The following is a 15347-nucleotide window of genomic DNA, read 5'->3' as shown; positions in this document are numbered from 1 at the left end:
CCTCCCCACAGGCTGCCGGAGCTGCCCCAAACCTGGCCTCACCCCCCTCATTTCCCCGAACCCCGACCCAGCAGCCCGGGGACCCAGCCGACCTGCCATGTCCCACCCAGCCGCACACAGCTGGGCTCTGCCTGTCCTCAGCGGTCCCCGGCCCGGTGCTGGGTCCCAATGGTCCCCCTGGCCCCAGCCCAGCGGGGGACACTTGCCACAGCAGGAGTAGGGGCCAGCTGAGTCAGGTGATGGCCCCGGCAGCTCTTTCTCCGGGGCCGCAAATCCCCTGCGATGTCCAGACCCAATCCTGGCTCGGGGTGTTTGGGGGGGCTCAGGACAGCCCCTGACTCAGCCAATCGCCCAGGCCAGTGGGTGCCCCAGGTGCCATGGGTGCAGGAACAACTCTTGGCCCACTCAGGTAGAAAATCCAAAGACCCCAGGTCCCTTTTTCCCCTCTCTGGCCACCTCGGGTGCTACGTGGGACAAGGCAGGGTGCAGGGGAGGCTGCAGAGCCCCCGGGCTGAGCTTGCTCCCTGCCCCCACCCCGCCTCCCACCACTGGGAGCAGCGCAGGGGAGAACGGCAGCATCTGTGACGGGGAGGGGGAAAAACATATCAAAATGTCATCGCTTCACATGCAGAAACTGCTTGTCTAGGGTGGCATTTTTAGGTGGACGCGAGCGCTTTCCAGCCCCACCATCCCCTCACTCCACGGAGGTGCTCAGCCCCACAGTGCCTGGGCCAGGTTAGTGGCAGAGACCCCCGGGGCAGCCAGTGCCTGAACTGGGGGGGCTACAGCCAAACCTTGAGAGGAGCCAGGCCACAGGGGCTGTGCCAGGGGCTGTGTGCCAGCGTGGTGCTAGTGCTGCTGCTGGAGGTGGCTGTACTTGGGTCGTGTCTGCACCCACTGCAGTCCCCAAGGTCCAAGCATCCCTGGGGCTGCAGATTTGCAGCTGCTCGGCCAGTTAGCTGAGCCTCTTCAAGGAGGTAGTTGCTGCCTGCCAAGGGAGACTTGCTCACATGCTCCAGGGGAGAACCCCCCTCCTCCTCTCCATCGAGGAGGACATGGGTCACAGCTATGTGGCAGGCAGAGGCCTGACTTAACTCTGTGCTACCCTGGCGCCTTGCAGCCCTCCTCCCAAAGGCTCACCGTTCTCATGCAGCTCCTGGAGGGGCAATTTCTCCCAGCCTTTCACTCTTGGTCAGGTCCAGTCTCAGATACTCTCTGATGCTCATCACCCATTAAGGGAAAACCTGCCTGTCTGGATCATTTGGGTTGACCATTGTGGCCATTTCCAGCTGTCAAGGATGCACATGAGCCCCTCCAGGATGATTCCCACTCCCCTGAGAGGAGGTAGGAACAAAGTGTGTTGGTAGGAGCAAAGAGGTAGGAACAAAGACCCCAGGGGGCCCCAGCTCCCAGCATCATCCTCTGATTGTGATAAAGAGGTTGTAGCTCCGAGCAGGAGTGGACATGGACCTGAGGGAGTTATGAGGCAGCATGCAGCAGCGCCAGCAGCGTGCTCAAAGATCCCTTTGTGTCCAGAGGTCTGCGGCTAATTCCTCTCCATCACAGCCACATGCCTGGCAATGTGGTGAGCAACTGTCTCACATTGTTCGTTGAAATGATCATTACAGACTGACAGAAGGAGAGAAACTGGCAGGCTAAGATGTGTTCACAAAAATATCCCCTCCAAGGTCAGATTAAATAAGTCTCCATCATTGTTGGGAGCACTGCGTGGGAGAACTCATGTCAGCTCCATGCCACAGCCAGTGCAGGGGTGAGCTTTGCTGCTCCTCTCCTGCCACATCGCCTGGGCCTCTGGCAAGGTGTTACAACCCCAGCTGTGCTCCTGGGCACCTCCTCCCTCACTCCAGGCCAGCTCATGGCTCGGGTGTTGTGTTCCCCAGGCTCTCTGAGCCAGGCAGTGCACCAACATTTGCTCAGCGGCTCAAGCTGGGTCAGACCGTTGAACCCAGGCAGGACCCTCCCTTCCCACTTTCCCCCTCCAGCACCAGCACAGAGCCTGGCTGCCATGCGCAAGACCATAGAGCTCTGCGTCCCATCCCCACCACAGCCCCGGAGCCAGGAGGCACCCAGGCCCAAATGCCATGCCAGGGGACACGGCGGGCAGGGGCTTTGCTGGCAGGGACACAGACAAAACACGGGCACGCAGCACTCAAGCTGTGGCAAGTGAGGAGGGGAGCTGCCGGGATCAGAGCAGGAGGACGGAGGGGTCTCGGGGTCAATGCTCTGACTTGGTGCTGAAGCAGAGGTGGCGCAGGCACAGCTGCTTCCCCACAGGGTGCCAAAATGCGCCTACACACCTCTGGTGCTGCTGCCAGGCAGCTAACGTGCCTCCTCTGCCCCTCAGGCTGGTCTCAGGGTGGGAGGAGATTAAAGCTGCTTCCCGAAGCTCGCCCCAGCCCATGTCACCCTCTGATTTCCTGGACAAGCTTATGGGACGAACGTCGGGGTATGATGCCCGGATTCGACCCAACTTCAAAGGTAATAGGAGGACGTGAGGCTCCCAAACCTGGCAGTACCCCACACTTATTGCTGCCCCAAACCAGGGAATGAGCAGGTATGGGTCTGAGGGCAGGACTGTAACCCAAGTCCCTCCATCCCAACACCCTCCCCAGCGTCCCAGCAGCTCCTGTGATCACAATCACCCTGCGGGGCACCTGCTGTGCCTGGCAGCACGGGCAGCTGCCATGTGTGCAGGGTGTTCTGGGGCTCCCCCGACTCGCTGTGGGGGTGACCCCAGCAGGAAGGGGGGTGTTGGTGTGCATCTGTCCGCACAGCACGGGCAGGAGGTGGTGGCCCCACGTGTGCCTGTGTGGCGCACGTGTCTCCCTGGCCAGCGGCGAGAGGAGGCTTCACACTGTTTTCCAGGTCCGCCTGTCAACGTGACGTGCAACATCTTCATCAACAGCTTCGGCTCTGTCACTGAGACCACCATGGTGAGGGTTTTGCCAGCGTGATGGGCTGCTCTCCCACTGCCTTGGGGCTGGCAGGGGCTCTGCCAGCGAGCGTACGGAGTGCCTGAGCCATGTTGACAGGGGTCCTGTGAGTCCTTCTCCAGGGCTGGGCCTGGCAGAGGAGACATGCAGAGCCATAGCAAATGGCTGCGGCTTTTCTGGGAACAGTTAATGGGAGCTTGGCTGTGTGGGACACATTCCTCACACCTGAGCTGAGAGAAACACCCTGAAGGGTCGGAGCAAGGCAGCCAGCAGTAGCTCCCTGATGTTTGCAGGCTTGGCCAGTGCCATACAACACAAGCGTGCTGTGTCCCGGCCGTCCTCAGCCTCCTCAGGTGCACGAGGAACTCCTCTGAGAAAGTCCCAGGGCTAAAAATTCCCTGTCTGTGCTGCTGCAAAACCTTAATACCATCAACCATCACATCAACCTCCCATAGGGCCACAGGGCCCTTCGAGGAATGCTACAGGCAGCAGCTCCTGGTCCTCCTCCTCCTCCTCCTCCTCCTCCTCCTCTCATCTGCTGTGGCTTTGGCTTTTTAATTTCCCCTGGCTGCCAAGGGTGTGGGAAGGCTCCTGAGCTGCCCCTGCTCTGTGCATGGTTAGTGTCAGGCAGGCAGCACCTGCAGGGCTGAGCCTCAACTGAGAGACCCCCTTCCACCTTGTCCTCTGTCTCTTCTTCCTCCTCCGTCTTCTCCTCCTCCTCTCCCTGGGCACTGTGGGGTGCTCCTGGCCGACGCTGTGCCCTCTACCCCAGGACTACCGGGTGAATGTCTTCCTGCGGCAGCAGTGGAACGACCCCCGCCTGGCTTACCGTGAGTACCCTGACGACTCCCTTGACCTTGACCCCTCCATGCTCGACTCCATCTGGAAGCCAGACTTGTTCTTTGCCAACGAGAAAGGGGCCAATTTCCATGAGGTCACCACTGACAACAAGCTGCTGCGCATCTTCAAGAATGGCAACGTGCTATACAGCATTAGGTAGGACCCTCTCCTCTGGTGCAGTGCCCAAGGGGGAGGTGAAGCTTTCCTCTCACCTTCTGTGGGACAGCTTTCTGTCCCCACCAACGGCCACAGCCCTAAGCAACCCCCTCATTTCCTTTGCCTCCTCCAGGCTGACGCTGATCCTGTCCTGCCCCATGGACCTCAAGAACTTCCCCATGGACATCCAGACATGCACCATGCAGCTGGAGAGCTGTGAGTACCTAGGGGGGTTCAAGCTTCGTCCTCCCCATCCCATCCCATCCCATCCCATCCCATCCCATCCCATCCCATCCCATCCCAATGATCCCATCACAAAGGCTGGCATTTCCCTGCTTCTGGGGGCAGTGAGCATGTCCCACCCCACTCCATGGCTCCCTCCATCCCCTCCAGTTGGCTACACCATGAACGACCTCATCTTCGAGTGGCTGGAGGAGCAGGAGGCCGTGCAGGTGGCAGAGGGCTTGACGCTCCCACAGTTCATCCTCAAGGATGAAAAGGACCTGGGATATTGCACCAAGTACTACAACACAGGTGAGTACCCCAGGGACCTGCTGCCACTCCCCTGCCAAGGCCTGGGGGTCCCTTTTGCCCATCAGGGCCATCTACCCCCGCAGGCAAGTTCACCTGCATCGAGGTGAAGTTCCACCTGGAGAGGCAGATGGGTTACTACCTGATCCAGATGTACATCCCCAGCCTGCTCATTGTCATCCTCTCCTGGGTCTCCTTCTGGATCAATATGGACGCGGCGCCAGCCCGAGTGGGTCTGGGCATCACCACAGTGCTCACCATGACCACACAGAGCGCCGGGTCCCGTGCCTCCCTGCCCAAGGTCAGTGCGAGCTCCCTGCCAGGACCCCACACTGCAGCCTGCCCAGGGCACCCTGGGTTCCCACTGCTGCCCCCGGTGCCCCAGGGACAGGGGCTGGCTCCGGAGCTTTGCCAACTGGGGCACTGCATGTGCCAAGGGGGAGCATGGCCCTGCTCGCTGGGTCAGCTCGGGCCCCCGTGTCTCAGCTGAAAGGGCTCCTGTGCACATCAGGTGACACTGGCAGTGGAGGGGATGAGTGAAGTGGGGGGCAACAGGTCCCTGAGCCCCCTCTTGGCCTCACAGGTGTCCTACGTGAAGGCCATTGACATCTGGATGGCGGTGTGCCTGCTCTTTGTCTTTGCTGCCCTGTTGGAGTACGCAACCGTCAACTTCATCTCCCGCCAGCACAAGGAGTTCATGCGCCTGCGACGGCGCCAGCGACGGCAGAGGATGGTGAGTCCCTCCTGCCACCGCTGTCATGACATCTGCCTGTTCTTAGCCACCAAGGGGACACCCCAAGGTTGCAGGGCCAATTCCTCAGCAGCTGCTGGGGCAGGGCTTGGCACTGGGCTGTGTCCCACTGCCCCGGGCTTGTGGCCAGCCCCTCTGGCACATCAGGGACCCATGGGCATCTCAGTCCTTCTGCCTGCCTGAGCAGCACAGTGCACAGCACCCATGAGTGCCCCAGGCCCTGCCAGCACAAACATCCAGAATGCTGTTATCCTCCTGCTGGGATATCCTCAGGCTCTGCTTCCTCTAAAAAAGCAGAAAAATAAACAGCAAGGGTGGGGGAAATGGCTTTTCCCCTTACCTGCATCCCCAAACCCGGGCTCCTTGCTGTGCCACAGTGGTGACAGGGGCTCATTGCTGCATCAGGGTGGGGGAGCACCAAAGGGACCTGGTGACACCCAGGGACAGGGACTGAGCTGCAGGTGGGAGTGCAGCAGGGCCTAGAGAGGCAGGGTCCCACGCTTGTAGGACAGCTCTCCCCTCCATCAGCCCCTCAGCGCAGGCATCGGGCTTGTGAGATGCTTGGGGGAGGCACATGGCTGCCCGACTCTCACTTTCTTGCCATAAGCGCACCACGAGGCACCAGACCTCTGTGGAAAGCATGAGTACACACACAGAGCACGCAGGCTCCCCGTGTGCAGCCAGATCTCTTCAGCATGTGCTGAAGACAGACCCCAGTTCCCAGGCACTGCTGGGGGGCTTACCCCCCCACACACATGGATCCCCCATCCCCTGCCATCCCCATCCCGGTGCCCAGATCCCTGGGGTCGGGGCAGAGCCATCGGTCACCCACTGTCCTGTTTCTGTTTGGTGCGCACTGTCGGATGCCAAAAGGGCCTGAGCAGCGGGACGGCCAGCCTGGAGTCCCTGCGGCAGCTGAGCGGCCGGCACAGCGGCGAGCACACCTACGCAACGCTCTCGCAGCTCTCCAGCTCCCGGGTAAAGCACGACCCTCCGGCAGTCCCCTGTGCAGTGCAGTGTGACCCCGGCCAGCCTCACCCTCCCCCCCTCAAAACAAGCCCTCCAGGAGCTGGCCCCGAGGGCCACCAAGAGTCTGTGGAAGAGGCAGGGCAGTGATTTGCACAGAGCATGTGCCTGTAAGATGGAGCTGCCACTCTCTGGGCTGAAAAGAGATTTGAGAGGGATGGCAATGGAGCAGACACCCCTGCACCGTGCCTCGGTTTCCCCTTCTGTAAAGCAGGACCAGCACAGCCCCCTTTGCTGGGGGTGAGTGTTGCTGGGGTGGACAGAGGCCCCTCCTGGGGCCCATCCCTCTGGCAGGCTGAGGGCTCTGCCCACCTGGCTTTCCTGGCACAGGCAGGTTTGAGGCGCCAGTGGCTGCATGCAGGAATTCCAGCGCAGGGCACACGGGCGCTTTGCAGCTCGAGGCATAGGGAGGAACGGTGGGGCAGGGCAGGCTGCCAGGTTGGCAGGGTGATGCTGGGGAATGACCGCAGCTCCAGAGAAGAGATCAAGCCTGGTATATCCGTGTCTCCCTGCCCGGCCAGGCTGCCTTGCGCCTCCCCTCACCATCATCAGCCCTTGGATGCTGGGAGGGGCTCCCCAGCTGCCCCCAGCATACTCCCTTGCTCCCTGCCTTTCGCAGCCCCTGAGCACTGACTCCTTAGAGATGAACACCCACCCAAACAGGACAGGGAGCCCTGCCTGCTCTGCCAAACCCAGGAACCATCTACCAGCTTAAAACAGGACAAAGTGCAGCTGCCCTGAGTTGGAGGCTGCAGAGCCACACCAGGGTGCCACTGGCAAAGGACTGGGTGCAGGCAGGAGCATCCCGGTTGCTCCTTGGTCAGAGACCGGAGCAGAGCCCCTCTGCCCACAGCTCCCGTGCCAGGTGCCGCAGCCCGGCAGCATATCCCTCCACAGACCCCACAAAGCCAAACCCAGGGAGCTCCCTGCACCCAACCTTGGCCCCCAGTAAGTGCCCCAGGGTTGCCCCAGCCCAGAGGGACCCAGCTGGGAGGACCTGCACTGCCATTTCCTCCCCCAAACACCCTGGCTGGGCCTGCTGGCTCCCTGGGGTGAGGGTGTTGCTGCTGCCCACACACCCATCCCCACCCCGGGCACCCCAGGTCCCCAACACTGCATCCCCGGGGATGGCTACAAGCGCTCAGCCTGGGACAGGGGAATGAAGCTCCACTTCAAATGAGAAGTAATCTCAGCAATTTGAGCTGCTGCTCTCCCACTGAGAAATCTTGCTTAGCTAGCAGATTGCTGAGTTAAATAAAGATGCCAGGGCGCAAGCTCTCCGCATGAGAGCCCCCTTGCTGCCTGAGCACCTGTGCAGGCTGACCTCAGCGAGGAGCCTGCTCTCCGTGGTTTGGAAGACAGGGCCAGTTAGAGATGGCATTTGGGATCTGGCAGCAGGGCTGCATGTGGGCACGGCGCGAGGCGAGGTGCTGGCCAGCAGCACGCCCTGGGAGCAGAGACTCACTGCAGCCAGATATGGCACCGGTGAGGCAGAGGGGGTATGAGCCACAGAGACCAAATGAGTGGCCCAGGGGCTCAGCAAGAAGGCAGATGTGCAGCCCGGGCGTACAAGCTAGTCCCTCACCAAATCTTTGCACCCACAACCCCCCCAAGGATAAAAGAGCAGGATGAGGCAAGTCACTAATGATGTGCAGCTGTCAGTGGGGAGGAGCAGGGGCACCGCTGGCTGGCACCTGAGGCGATCGGGGCTGTGCTGTGAACAGTGGCAGTGAGCTGCAACTCACGGGTGAGGGCAGGTGTGTGGTTCTCATGGCAGTTTTGCAGGTTTGCTCATGGGCACGCAGCCCCATGGGCACACTGCCCTCCCTGCAGCCCCCTGGCAAGGAATCCAACTCTCTTCACCTCCCTCTTCTGCTGCACCAGGCATCTCCTGCCAAGCAGCTGTGGGAAGAAACAGGGCTCTGAGCCCTTGGAGGGACTGGGAAGCCCTGCAAGCCCTGATGGTATCTGGGTTCCTGCATCCCTGCCCAGCTCTGCCCCAGCAAGCTGCCTACCTCCTCCTGTTCCTTGTCACAGACATGCTTGCACCCTGCATCAAACATGGCTGCGGAGCAGTGCCTGTGCCCCTAAGCTCTCTGCACCCCTTTGTGCTCTGCACCCTAGTGCACCCTGCACCCCCGTGCCCTGCACCCCCATGTGCAAATCTCCCCCTGCCCCAATTCACACCCGTCCCCCCAGCTGCCACAGAGCCAGGCTGCCCAAGCTTTGGAGCCAGAGCTGGGAGGAGGCTGGGGGGGGAATTAGTGTTGAACTGCCAGCATCGGGATTGCCCTTGGATGCACCGTTAAAACACGTGCTGGATGACAAGGTAGTTGGTCAGTGCACACCGCTGCCTGCCCCCATCCGCAGCCTGCCAGCCCCATGCTTTTGCCTGCATGCACCAGGCTTTCTCAAAAAGCACCTCACCTTGTGCTGGACACTTACGGGGCTGTATTGCCCAGTGGGGGGGGTGTATAGGACACGCGGCCACAAAAGCCTGCTCACCCGGCAGTATCAGCACCCGTGGGATGCTTTGGCTGACAGCCTTTCCCTTTGCCAGGAGGAAGAGCTTGTCCGTGAGAGCCGCTGCTACTTGAGAGGCTATGGGCTGGGCCACTGCCTGCAGCCGAAGGATGGGGCTGGGGAGGGCCCCAGCATCTACAGCCCCCCTCCAGCCGGCATGCTGCTGCAGGAAGGGGAGAGCCTCCGCAGGTGCTACAGCGACCGGGCCAAACGCATCGACACCATCTCCCGAGCCGTCTTCCCCTTCACCTTCCTGATCTTCAATATCTTGTACTGGGTCATCTACAAAGTGCTGCGCTCGGAGGACATCCACTCGGTGCCCTGAAGCCTGGAAAAGCATGACTGCCTCTTGGTCTGACCCTCCCAGGGCGCCCAGCGCCACGAGCTCAGCTAGAACCATGTTTTATTTCCCTCTGTCCTCTAGCAGTGGCACAGCTGGGCTGGGCCTCAGAGCCTGGACACGTGGCAGCTCCCATGTCCCTTTGGATGCCAGAGCACCAAGGTGGGGGATCAGCAACCTCAGATCCCCATGGTCAGCTGGAGAGAGGGGCCCCTCCTGCCTCCTGCATGGTGTCACCCCTGGGTACCAGGGATGCTGTGCTGCTGCTGGGGGAGCCCCAAGTACCCAGGGATGCTGCACTGCCAGGGCACAGGGAAGCTCCTGGTACCCAGATATGCTGCACAGCCCGTGGCCAGGGAATACCACCTTCCAGCCAAACACCCACTGCCTCTCTGCGCCTTCCATGTCAGGCTGCTGCTTCTCTGGGCTGCACCACTGAGCTGTGGGCTACGAGCACCCAGGTGAGAGGCTGCTGTCCTCTCTCCTCCTCTGGCCTGGAGATTGGCTGCAGGAAACAGCAGGCAGCAGCCCTGCCTGCACCCAGACTGTGTGGGGTGCTGCTATGGCCCCATAGCCCCCAGCTCAGCAACAGACAGGGTCCTGCAGCCCCCAGCCAGCTCCAACGCACAGCAGAGCAGTGGGTCAGGGGCACTTCCCTCCCTGCAAGAGCCCAGAGCTGTCATGCATGCAGCTGCAGGCAGGACTGTGGCAGGGACGCTGGGCAGGAGGCTCCCTTTCCTCCAAGGAAAAGCCAGCTCTGGGGCAGGCAGCAGGCAAGGCTGGTCCCACTGACAGTGAAGGGGCACAGACAGTGGCAGGCAGGAGCTGCTTGGCATCGGGGAGCTGGCAGTGCACTACCTGCAGGTAGGGGCCATCTTCTGAGGGAGATTTTTCGGGATGAAAATAGTGGGGGCAGCTTGGCTGATCCCTTTGGAGGAGCAGAGTGGTGGCATTCCCACTCTGCTGCATTCCCATGGCCCCACAGTGCCAGCAGAGAGCTGGAGGTGAAAACTGCCCCGTTCCCCAGCTTGCCCCCCACTCTGTCACCCACATGTGGTACTCCTCCATGGGAAAGGAGAGCTTCTGAAACCTCAACAGGACGAGCTCAGCAAGGCTTCCAGCCCCCCAGACCTGGATATCCTCCACACTTAGCAGGAAATAAAAGCAGTAAGTGATATTTGTGTAGGTGCTACAGAGAGAAATGTGTTGATGCTCCCCTTTCCCCCTGCTCACAGCCAGCCCAGGGGAGCTCAGCCTGGTGTGGTCTGTCCTCCCACAGCCCCAGGCACAGGAAAGGGCCCAGGCTCTTCCAGGCAGGGCAGGATGGAAACAGGATTTTCCCCTTTCCTCAGAGGCTGTGGTGCCACCATGACATGGCAAGGGCCCCAGTGCCCCACTGGTGATGGCAAAAGGGACCCTGCAGGGCAGGAGGCTAGTGCTGCCTGCTGAAGCCAGACCCAGGCAGAACCCCCCCACCACAGCCCCTGGCTCAGCTCCTCAGGCAGGCATGACTGTCTCCCTTGCACGACTCACCAGGAACAAAGCCCTGCACCCCCGTCCCCTGCCCAGCCCCCCAAACCCCACAGAGCACTCAGCTGCACGCACCCATTTCACAGATCAGGCAAGTGAAGGAGAACCAGCCCAGGCCACACCCAGGACCCACCGCTGTGCATGCCTGCCCCACTGCAGGGGTCCCTGTGGGGCTCCAACGTCTGTCCAGGCCAGACTTTCAAGACTTGTTTTTGGGGAGGCCCCCTTTGGAGGCAGAGGAAGGGGTGCACCTCATCTCGCCTGGCACCTGGCCCCCAAGGCAGCGCTGAATGGGGAGGTGCCAGCACCTGCAGGCACCTGCTGGGCAGTCAAGCCACCCTCTAGCAGTGGTGGGTTTTTAAACAGCAGCAATCTTCCTACGCAAATAAAGCCTTTCTGGGATTTTCAGTGGTGTGCTGGGAGTTTGTCTCTGCTAAGGATGCTGCGGACAGCTCCAGCTCCTGGCAGGGGCCCCCGTGTGTGGGAGGGACATGAGGACAATGGCACAACAGCCCTGTAGGGACAGGAGCCCTGATCTGCAATTACACCCTGGCATCGTTACCTCCATGGGTGATTTTTCTGACATAATTGGTGGTAACTATCGGGTTTTATCTTCCACGTGGGAGATGCCAGCAGGGCTGGGCGGGACCCCTCCCGCCGTGAGCTCCCAGTCCCAAATGCCATCACTCTTCTCCCCCTGCCAGCTCTGTGGGGTACTCCCTGTGGTCACCCCAGCTCCCTTCCATCCCATCCAGGCTTGGCCAGGGGACAGGACCCAAGATGGGGCAAATGTGGGGCCAATGGGGAGCTTCAGCTCGGCGGTGGAGCTCAGACACCCCAACAGACGAGCATTCTGACAGGCGAGCCTCCCTGCGCGGCCCCTTCACACTGGCTTGCTGGGCGGGCGCCAGCCTCACAGAGCTGCCAGCTGTCCTGGGGGGCTTACGCCAGCCCTGCAGTGCCATCCGGGGCCGGCGCTTTTGTCCCCAGCTGGCGCAGGGGCAGGCAGAGCCTGCAGCTGAGTACCCAAGCAAACATCAATCTCCCTCTGTCCTCCTGGCCAAGTTTCACAGACCGGCTCTGTTGGTACCTCGCAGCCCCATCGCCCGCCCGCCTCATCGGGGTCTTCTGCGGTGGGAAGGAGAGAAAGCGAGGTGCACCCATGCCGGTTTGGTGCTGGAGTTGTTCTTTAGATGGGACAAACCAAACCCCCCCGGGGAGGTCTTGCTCCTACCCCCACCCCAAACCAAGAGAAGATGCAGCCAAGGGGAGAGCTGGGAGCCATTTCACGCCAGGGTGGTACTCCCGGCTTCTCCACTCCCTGCTCTCCTTCCCTTGCCAAACATCAGGTCTGGGCACCTGGCATCCATTCAGAGATAAACACTGCAGTCAGCTCTAAGCCACCCGGCTCCAGGAACTTGTGTATCCCCCAAAAAATTAAAGTGGTAAAAACCCAACACATCCTTCCTAAGCTAAAGCCCCTGTATCCCATGCGCTGGTTGTGGCGAGACACGGGAGCCTCACTGCTGGCACCATGCTAGCAAAGGCATGAGGCGAGCACTGCCCCACGGCCCTGCAAGCCCTTGTGGTTCAGCTGAACCCAGGAGCAGTTTTGTGATCAGGACCAGCACTCAGCCCCTGCCCCTGGTCGTCTCAGCAGCCCAGTTTGGACTGGGAGCTGCTGGAACACCCACACAGCTGCAGGGCTGTCACTGCCCTCCAGGACACCTTCAGTGGGTCCCTCACATCTTGGGGACAGCAGCAGTGCCCAAGATGGGGATGCTGAGCCCTGTGCCCTCCTACCTGTTGCAGCATGGCCAGGGGCCAGCCCAGCTGCTTCCAGCCCCAGCAAAGTCCACAGCCTTCCGTTGGAGTCAATTTTTCATTTCCTGCCCAAGGTGGTGCATTGGGTGACACATCCCAGCCACCACAGGAAGCAGCTGTGGGCACAGGACTAATAGCCATGGCCAAGTTAATTTCTGGTTTAAATGGAAGTTAATGGAGTTACACCAGGCTAATGGGACAGTAAAGTGAGCCTCATCAGCACAGCCAGCTAGCTTCCCGACAGCCTGCCAACAGCATACCCAGGGCTGGGTAGCCACGGGCACACACAGGTTTGGGGCAGCACAGCCTCACTAGCCCCAAGGGTTCCCTGGGGTGCCTGTGTGGGGCCAAGGAAACGCATCCTTGGCCGGGCACTGCGGTGGCACACTAGCTGGGCCCCCGCTCCACCAACCAGGGGGCCTGATCCTGCTGGAGCCAAGCTCTGCCACTGTGTATGGCAGCACTCGGTCACCAAACCTTCCCTTCCTCCTCCACCAGGGCCTCCTGCCCACACCCACAGCCTGGAGCTGCCCTGGGACAACTGCCAGATGTTTAGCAAAACACCAGCCTGAGTGGGAGCAATGCTGCAGGACAGCCTGTCCCACGCTGTTTGGGGCACCGGGTTTGGAGCCAGGGGAGTTCAACGCAGCAAGAACAGCAACAGGTCTGTCAGGGCTCTGAGCACTCAGTGCCCTTTGCATGTTGCCTGGGCACAGATTATTTTTTTTTTAAAGAAAATGTCAAGTTCCAAAGTAAGTCAGCCAGCCCTCAGCAGGCCAGGGCTGCTCCTTACAGATGGGAAAAGCGAGGCACGAGGCAAGTGCCAGGGTCTGGACTGGCAGTGTGCCTTGCTGGGATCTGGCCATGCCACGGTGCACGGGGCCCTTGGAGAACTGCAGATGCACTGCAGCCAACCCCACGGGGGCAGGATCCTTCCACCACAGGGAAGGTCCAGGTGCGGGGTGCTCAGGCAGTGTGGAAGTGCCAGCACCCCAGCCCTCAACTCAGCTCTGCCAGCACTTTCCCCAGAGGAGCCCCAGGAGCACTTTGGCCCCCAGCACACCCGTGACATCTAAGCTGCAGCATCACACCATAGCCCATCACCTCTGCCTGCTCAGAGGGGCTTCACCAGTGCCCTGCCAAACCCCACACCCTCACTCACCTGCCCTGGAATCGCTTTGGGACCAGTCTGCACACTCAGGGGACACCAGCCAGCACATGCAGGCCACAGGGTACCCCACCGGCTCCCCAGCCCGAGGGGTGTGGGTGTGCTAGGTACTCGCAGGGGCAGGCAGGGCACCTGGGAAGGGGCAGTGAGGGAGGGCTGGAGCCTGGACACAAGCAATCAGCCCTGCAGCGCTCCTGAGCCCTGGAAATAGACACACACACACACCCCGGCTCCGGGCTGTAGTTTTGCACAAGAAAAAAGAAAGCGATGAGGTTTTCCAGCCCCCGAAGTGGCTTGTTTTGTCCGACTTTGAGAAGCCTCTGCGCTTCAGCCCCTCAAGGGGCAGGGGGAGGACCACGGCACTGAAACAAGAAGCAATTATCAAACCACGCGCTCTGAAGAGCTTTTGTTCCCTGGCAGCGCCAGAGCAGGGATCGGAGGACACCTAGCGAGATGCCTCGCTGGCCCGCGCACCAGCGGCACCCAGAGCCCTCCCCCGTGGCAGTAGTCCCACCCTGCTCCTCTCCTCCTGCTGTGCTAGGGCCCATGATGAAAGCTCCAGCTGGGCTGCAGGGGTTGGTCCAGCCCTGGAGGGAAGACACAGGGAGGAAGAATAGGCTCCTCGTTTTCTATTTCCCACTGCTCTCCCTGCGCCATGACAGGCCACACACGCTGCCAGTGCTGATACCTCCAGGAGGGTGAGGCCCAGCAGTGCTCTGGTTGTGTGACTACTGCAAAAACAAGGATTAAATCTAGGGTTCATCTCAGAGACACCGACTGGGATGCAGATGCCCCTTACAGCTCTCTGGGTCATGCTGACACCAGCATTGCCCACTCCCAGAGGTTTTTGTCTCAACCCTCAGCCAAGCTGGTTTTACTGGTGCAAAGAGGGCTATGCCCAGTAACTATGACTTATTCTTGTGGCTGAACTTGTTTCGAAAAGAGAATCATTGAGTGCAAAGATCTGGATGGGCACAGGCACCCCAGGCAGAGATACGCTGGATCCAGTCCCCCAGGGATCCCCACAAGCAGGCAGAGCAGCTGCAAACAGCCTGCTGCACTCCAGGCTCTGTACCAGCCTCTTGCCAGCGCTGGGTGGGGCTCTGGGCTTCACTCTGATCCTTGGATCCCTACGAGAGCCAGGCTCTGCATAGACTCCATTTCCCTTCCTCACCTCCCAACCTACAGTACCATAAAACTCCCTGAGCTCACCACAGAGACCCTGCCAGCTCCTCAGCACAGCTGAGGCACGCAGGAGCCCTGTGCTCTGAACACCCCACATACTGACAGGACAGGCAGGCTGCAAGGTGCTGCCTGAAGAAACACTGTAACACCAAACCCCCGCCCTGCCACTGAGGTTGGACAAGCTGCCACAGCCAAGAAGCAGCAGTGCTCATGGTAAAAGGCAAAGCAAGGAAGATGAACCCAGCGGTGTGTCTCAGAGGGGCCAAAGAACCTAGGTGGGTTAAGAGAGTAGTGGGGAGAGAGGAGGGAAGGGAACGGGGGGAGGGCGGAGCTCTGGGGAGCTCACTCGGGAGCTGCTCACAGGTTTTGAGCTGGGCTGAAGCCCAGAGCCAAAACCAAGCCCCAGGCCCCTGGGGAAGCCCCTTCCTCAGGGCCCCGTGCTCACACGGCCAGCGCTGGCCCCATGGGGCAAGCACAAACCCGCCGCCCCTGCGCTCACGGCAGCCCCAAGCCCGCCCG

General features: G+C 60.8%; 1 protein-coding gene across 1 annotated transcript in view; it reads left to right on the top strand.

Annotated features, from left to right (window-relative positions):
• Nucleotides 1-11059, top strand: part of LOC113479935 (glycine receptor subunit alpha-4-like) — an 11993-nt gene extending 934 nt beyond the window's left edge. The window contains exons 3-11 of the mRNA XM_026848345.1: nucleotides 2361-2499; nucleotides 2887-2954; nucleotides 3727-3950; nucleotides 4084-4166; nucleotides 4344-4484; nucleotides 4568-4782; nucleotides 5065-5214; nucleotides 6106-6210; nucleotides 8819-11059. Coding sequence (XP_026704146.1) covers nucleotides 2421-2499; nucleotides 2887-2954; nucleotides 3727-3950; nucleotides 4084-4166; nucleotides 4344-4484; nucleotides 4568-4782; nucleotides 5065-5214; nucleotides 6106-6210; nucleotides 8819-9106 — 1353 coding nt within the window. The 5' untranslated portion in view covers nucleotides 2361-2420 and the 3' untranslated portion in view covers nucleotides 9107-11059. The remainder of the gene's footprint in view (nucleotides 1-2360; nucleotides 2500-2886; nucleotides 2955-3726; nucleotides 3951-4083; nucleotides 4167-4343; nucleotides 4485-4567; nucleotides 4783-5064; nucleotides 5215-6105; nucleotides 6211-8818) is intronic.
• The last annotated feature ends 4288 nt before the right edge of the window (nucleotides 11060-15347 follow it).

Source organism: Athene cunicularia, assembly GCF_003259725.1.
Source record: "Athene cunicularia isolate RWA chromosome 4 unlocalized genomic scaffold, athCun1 chr4_part3, whole genome shotgun sequence".
Lineage (NCBI taxonomy): Eukaryota > Metazoa > Chordata > Aves > Strigiformes > Strigidae > Athene > Athene cunicularia.
The sequence above is the reverse complement of the archived record's forward strand: the minus strand, read 5'-3'. Positions and strand labels throughout refer to the sequence as shown.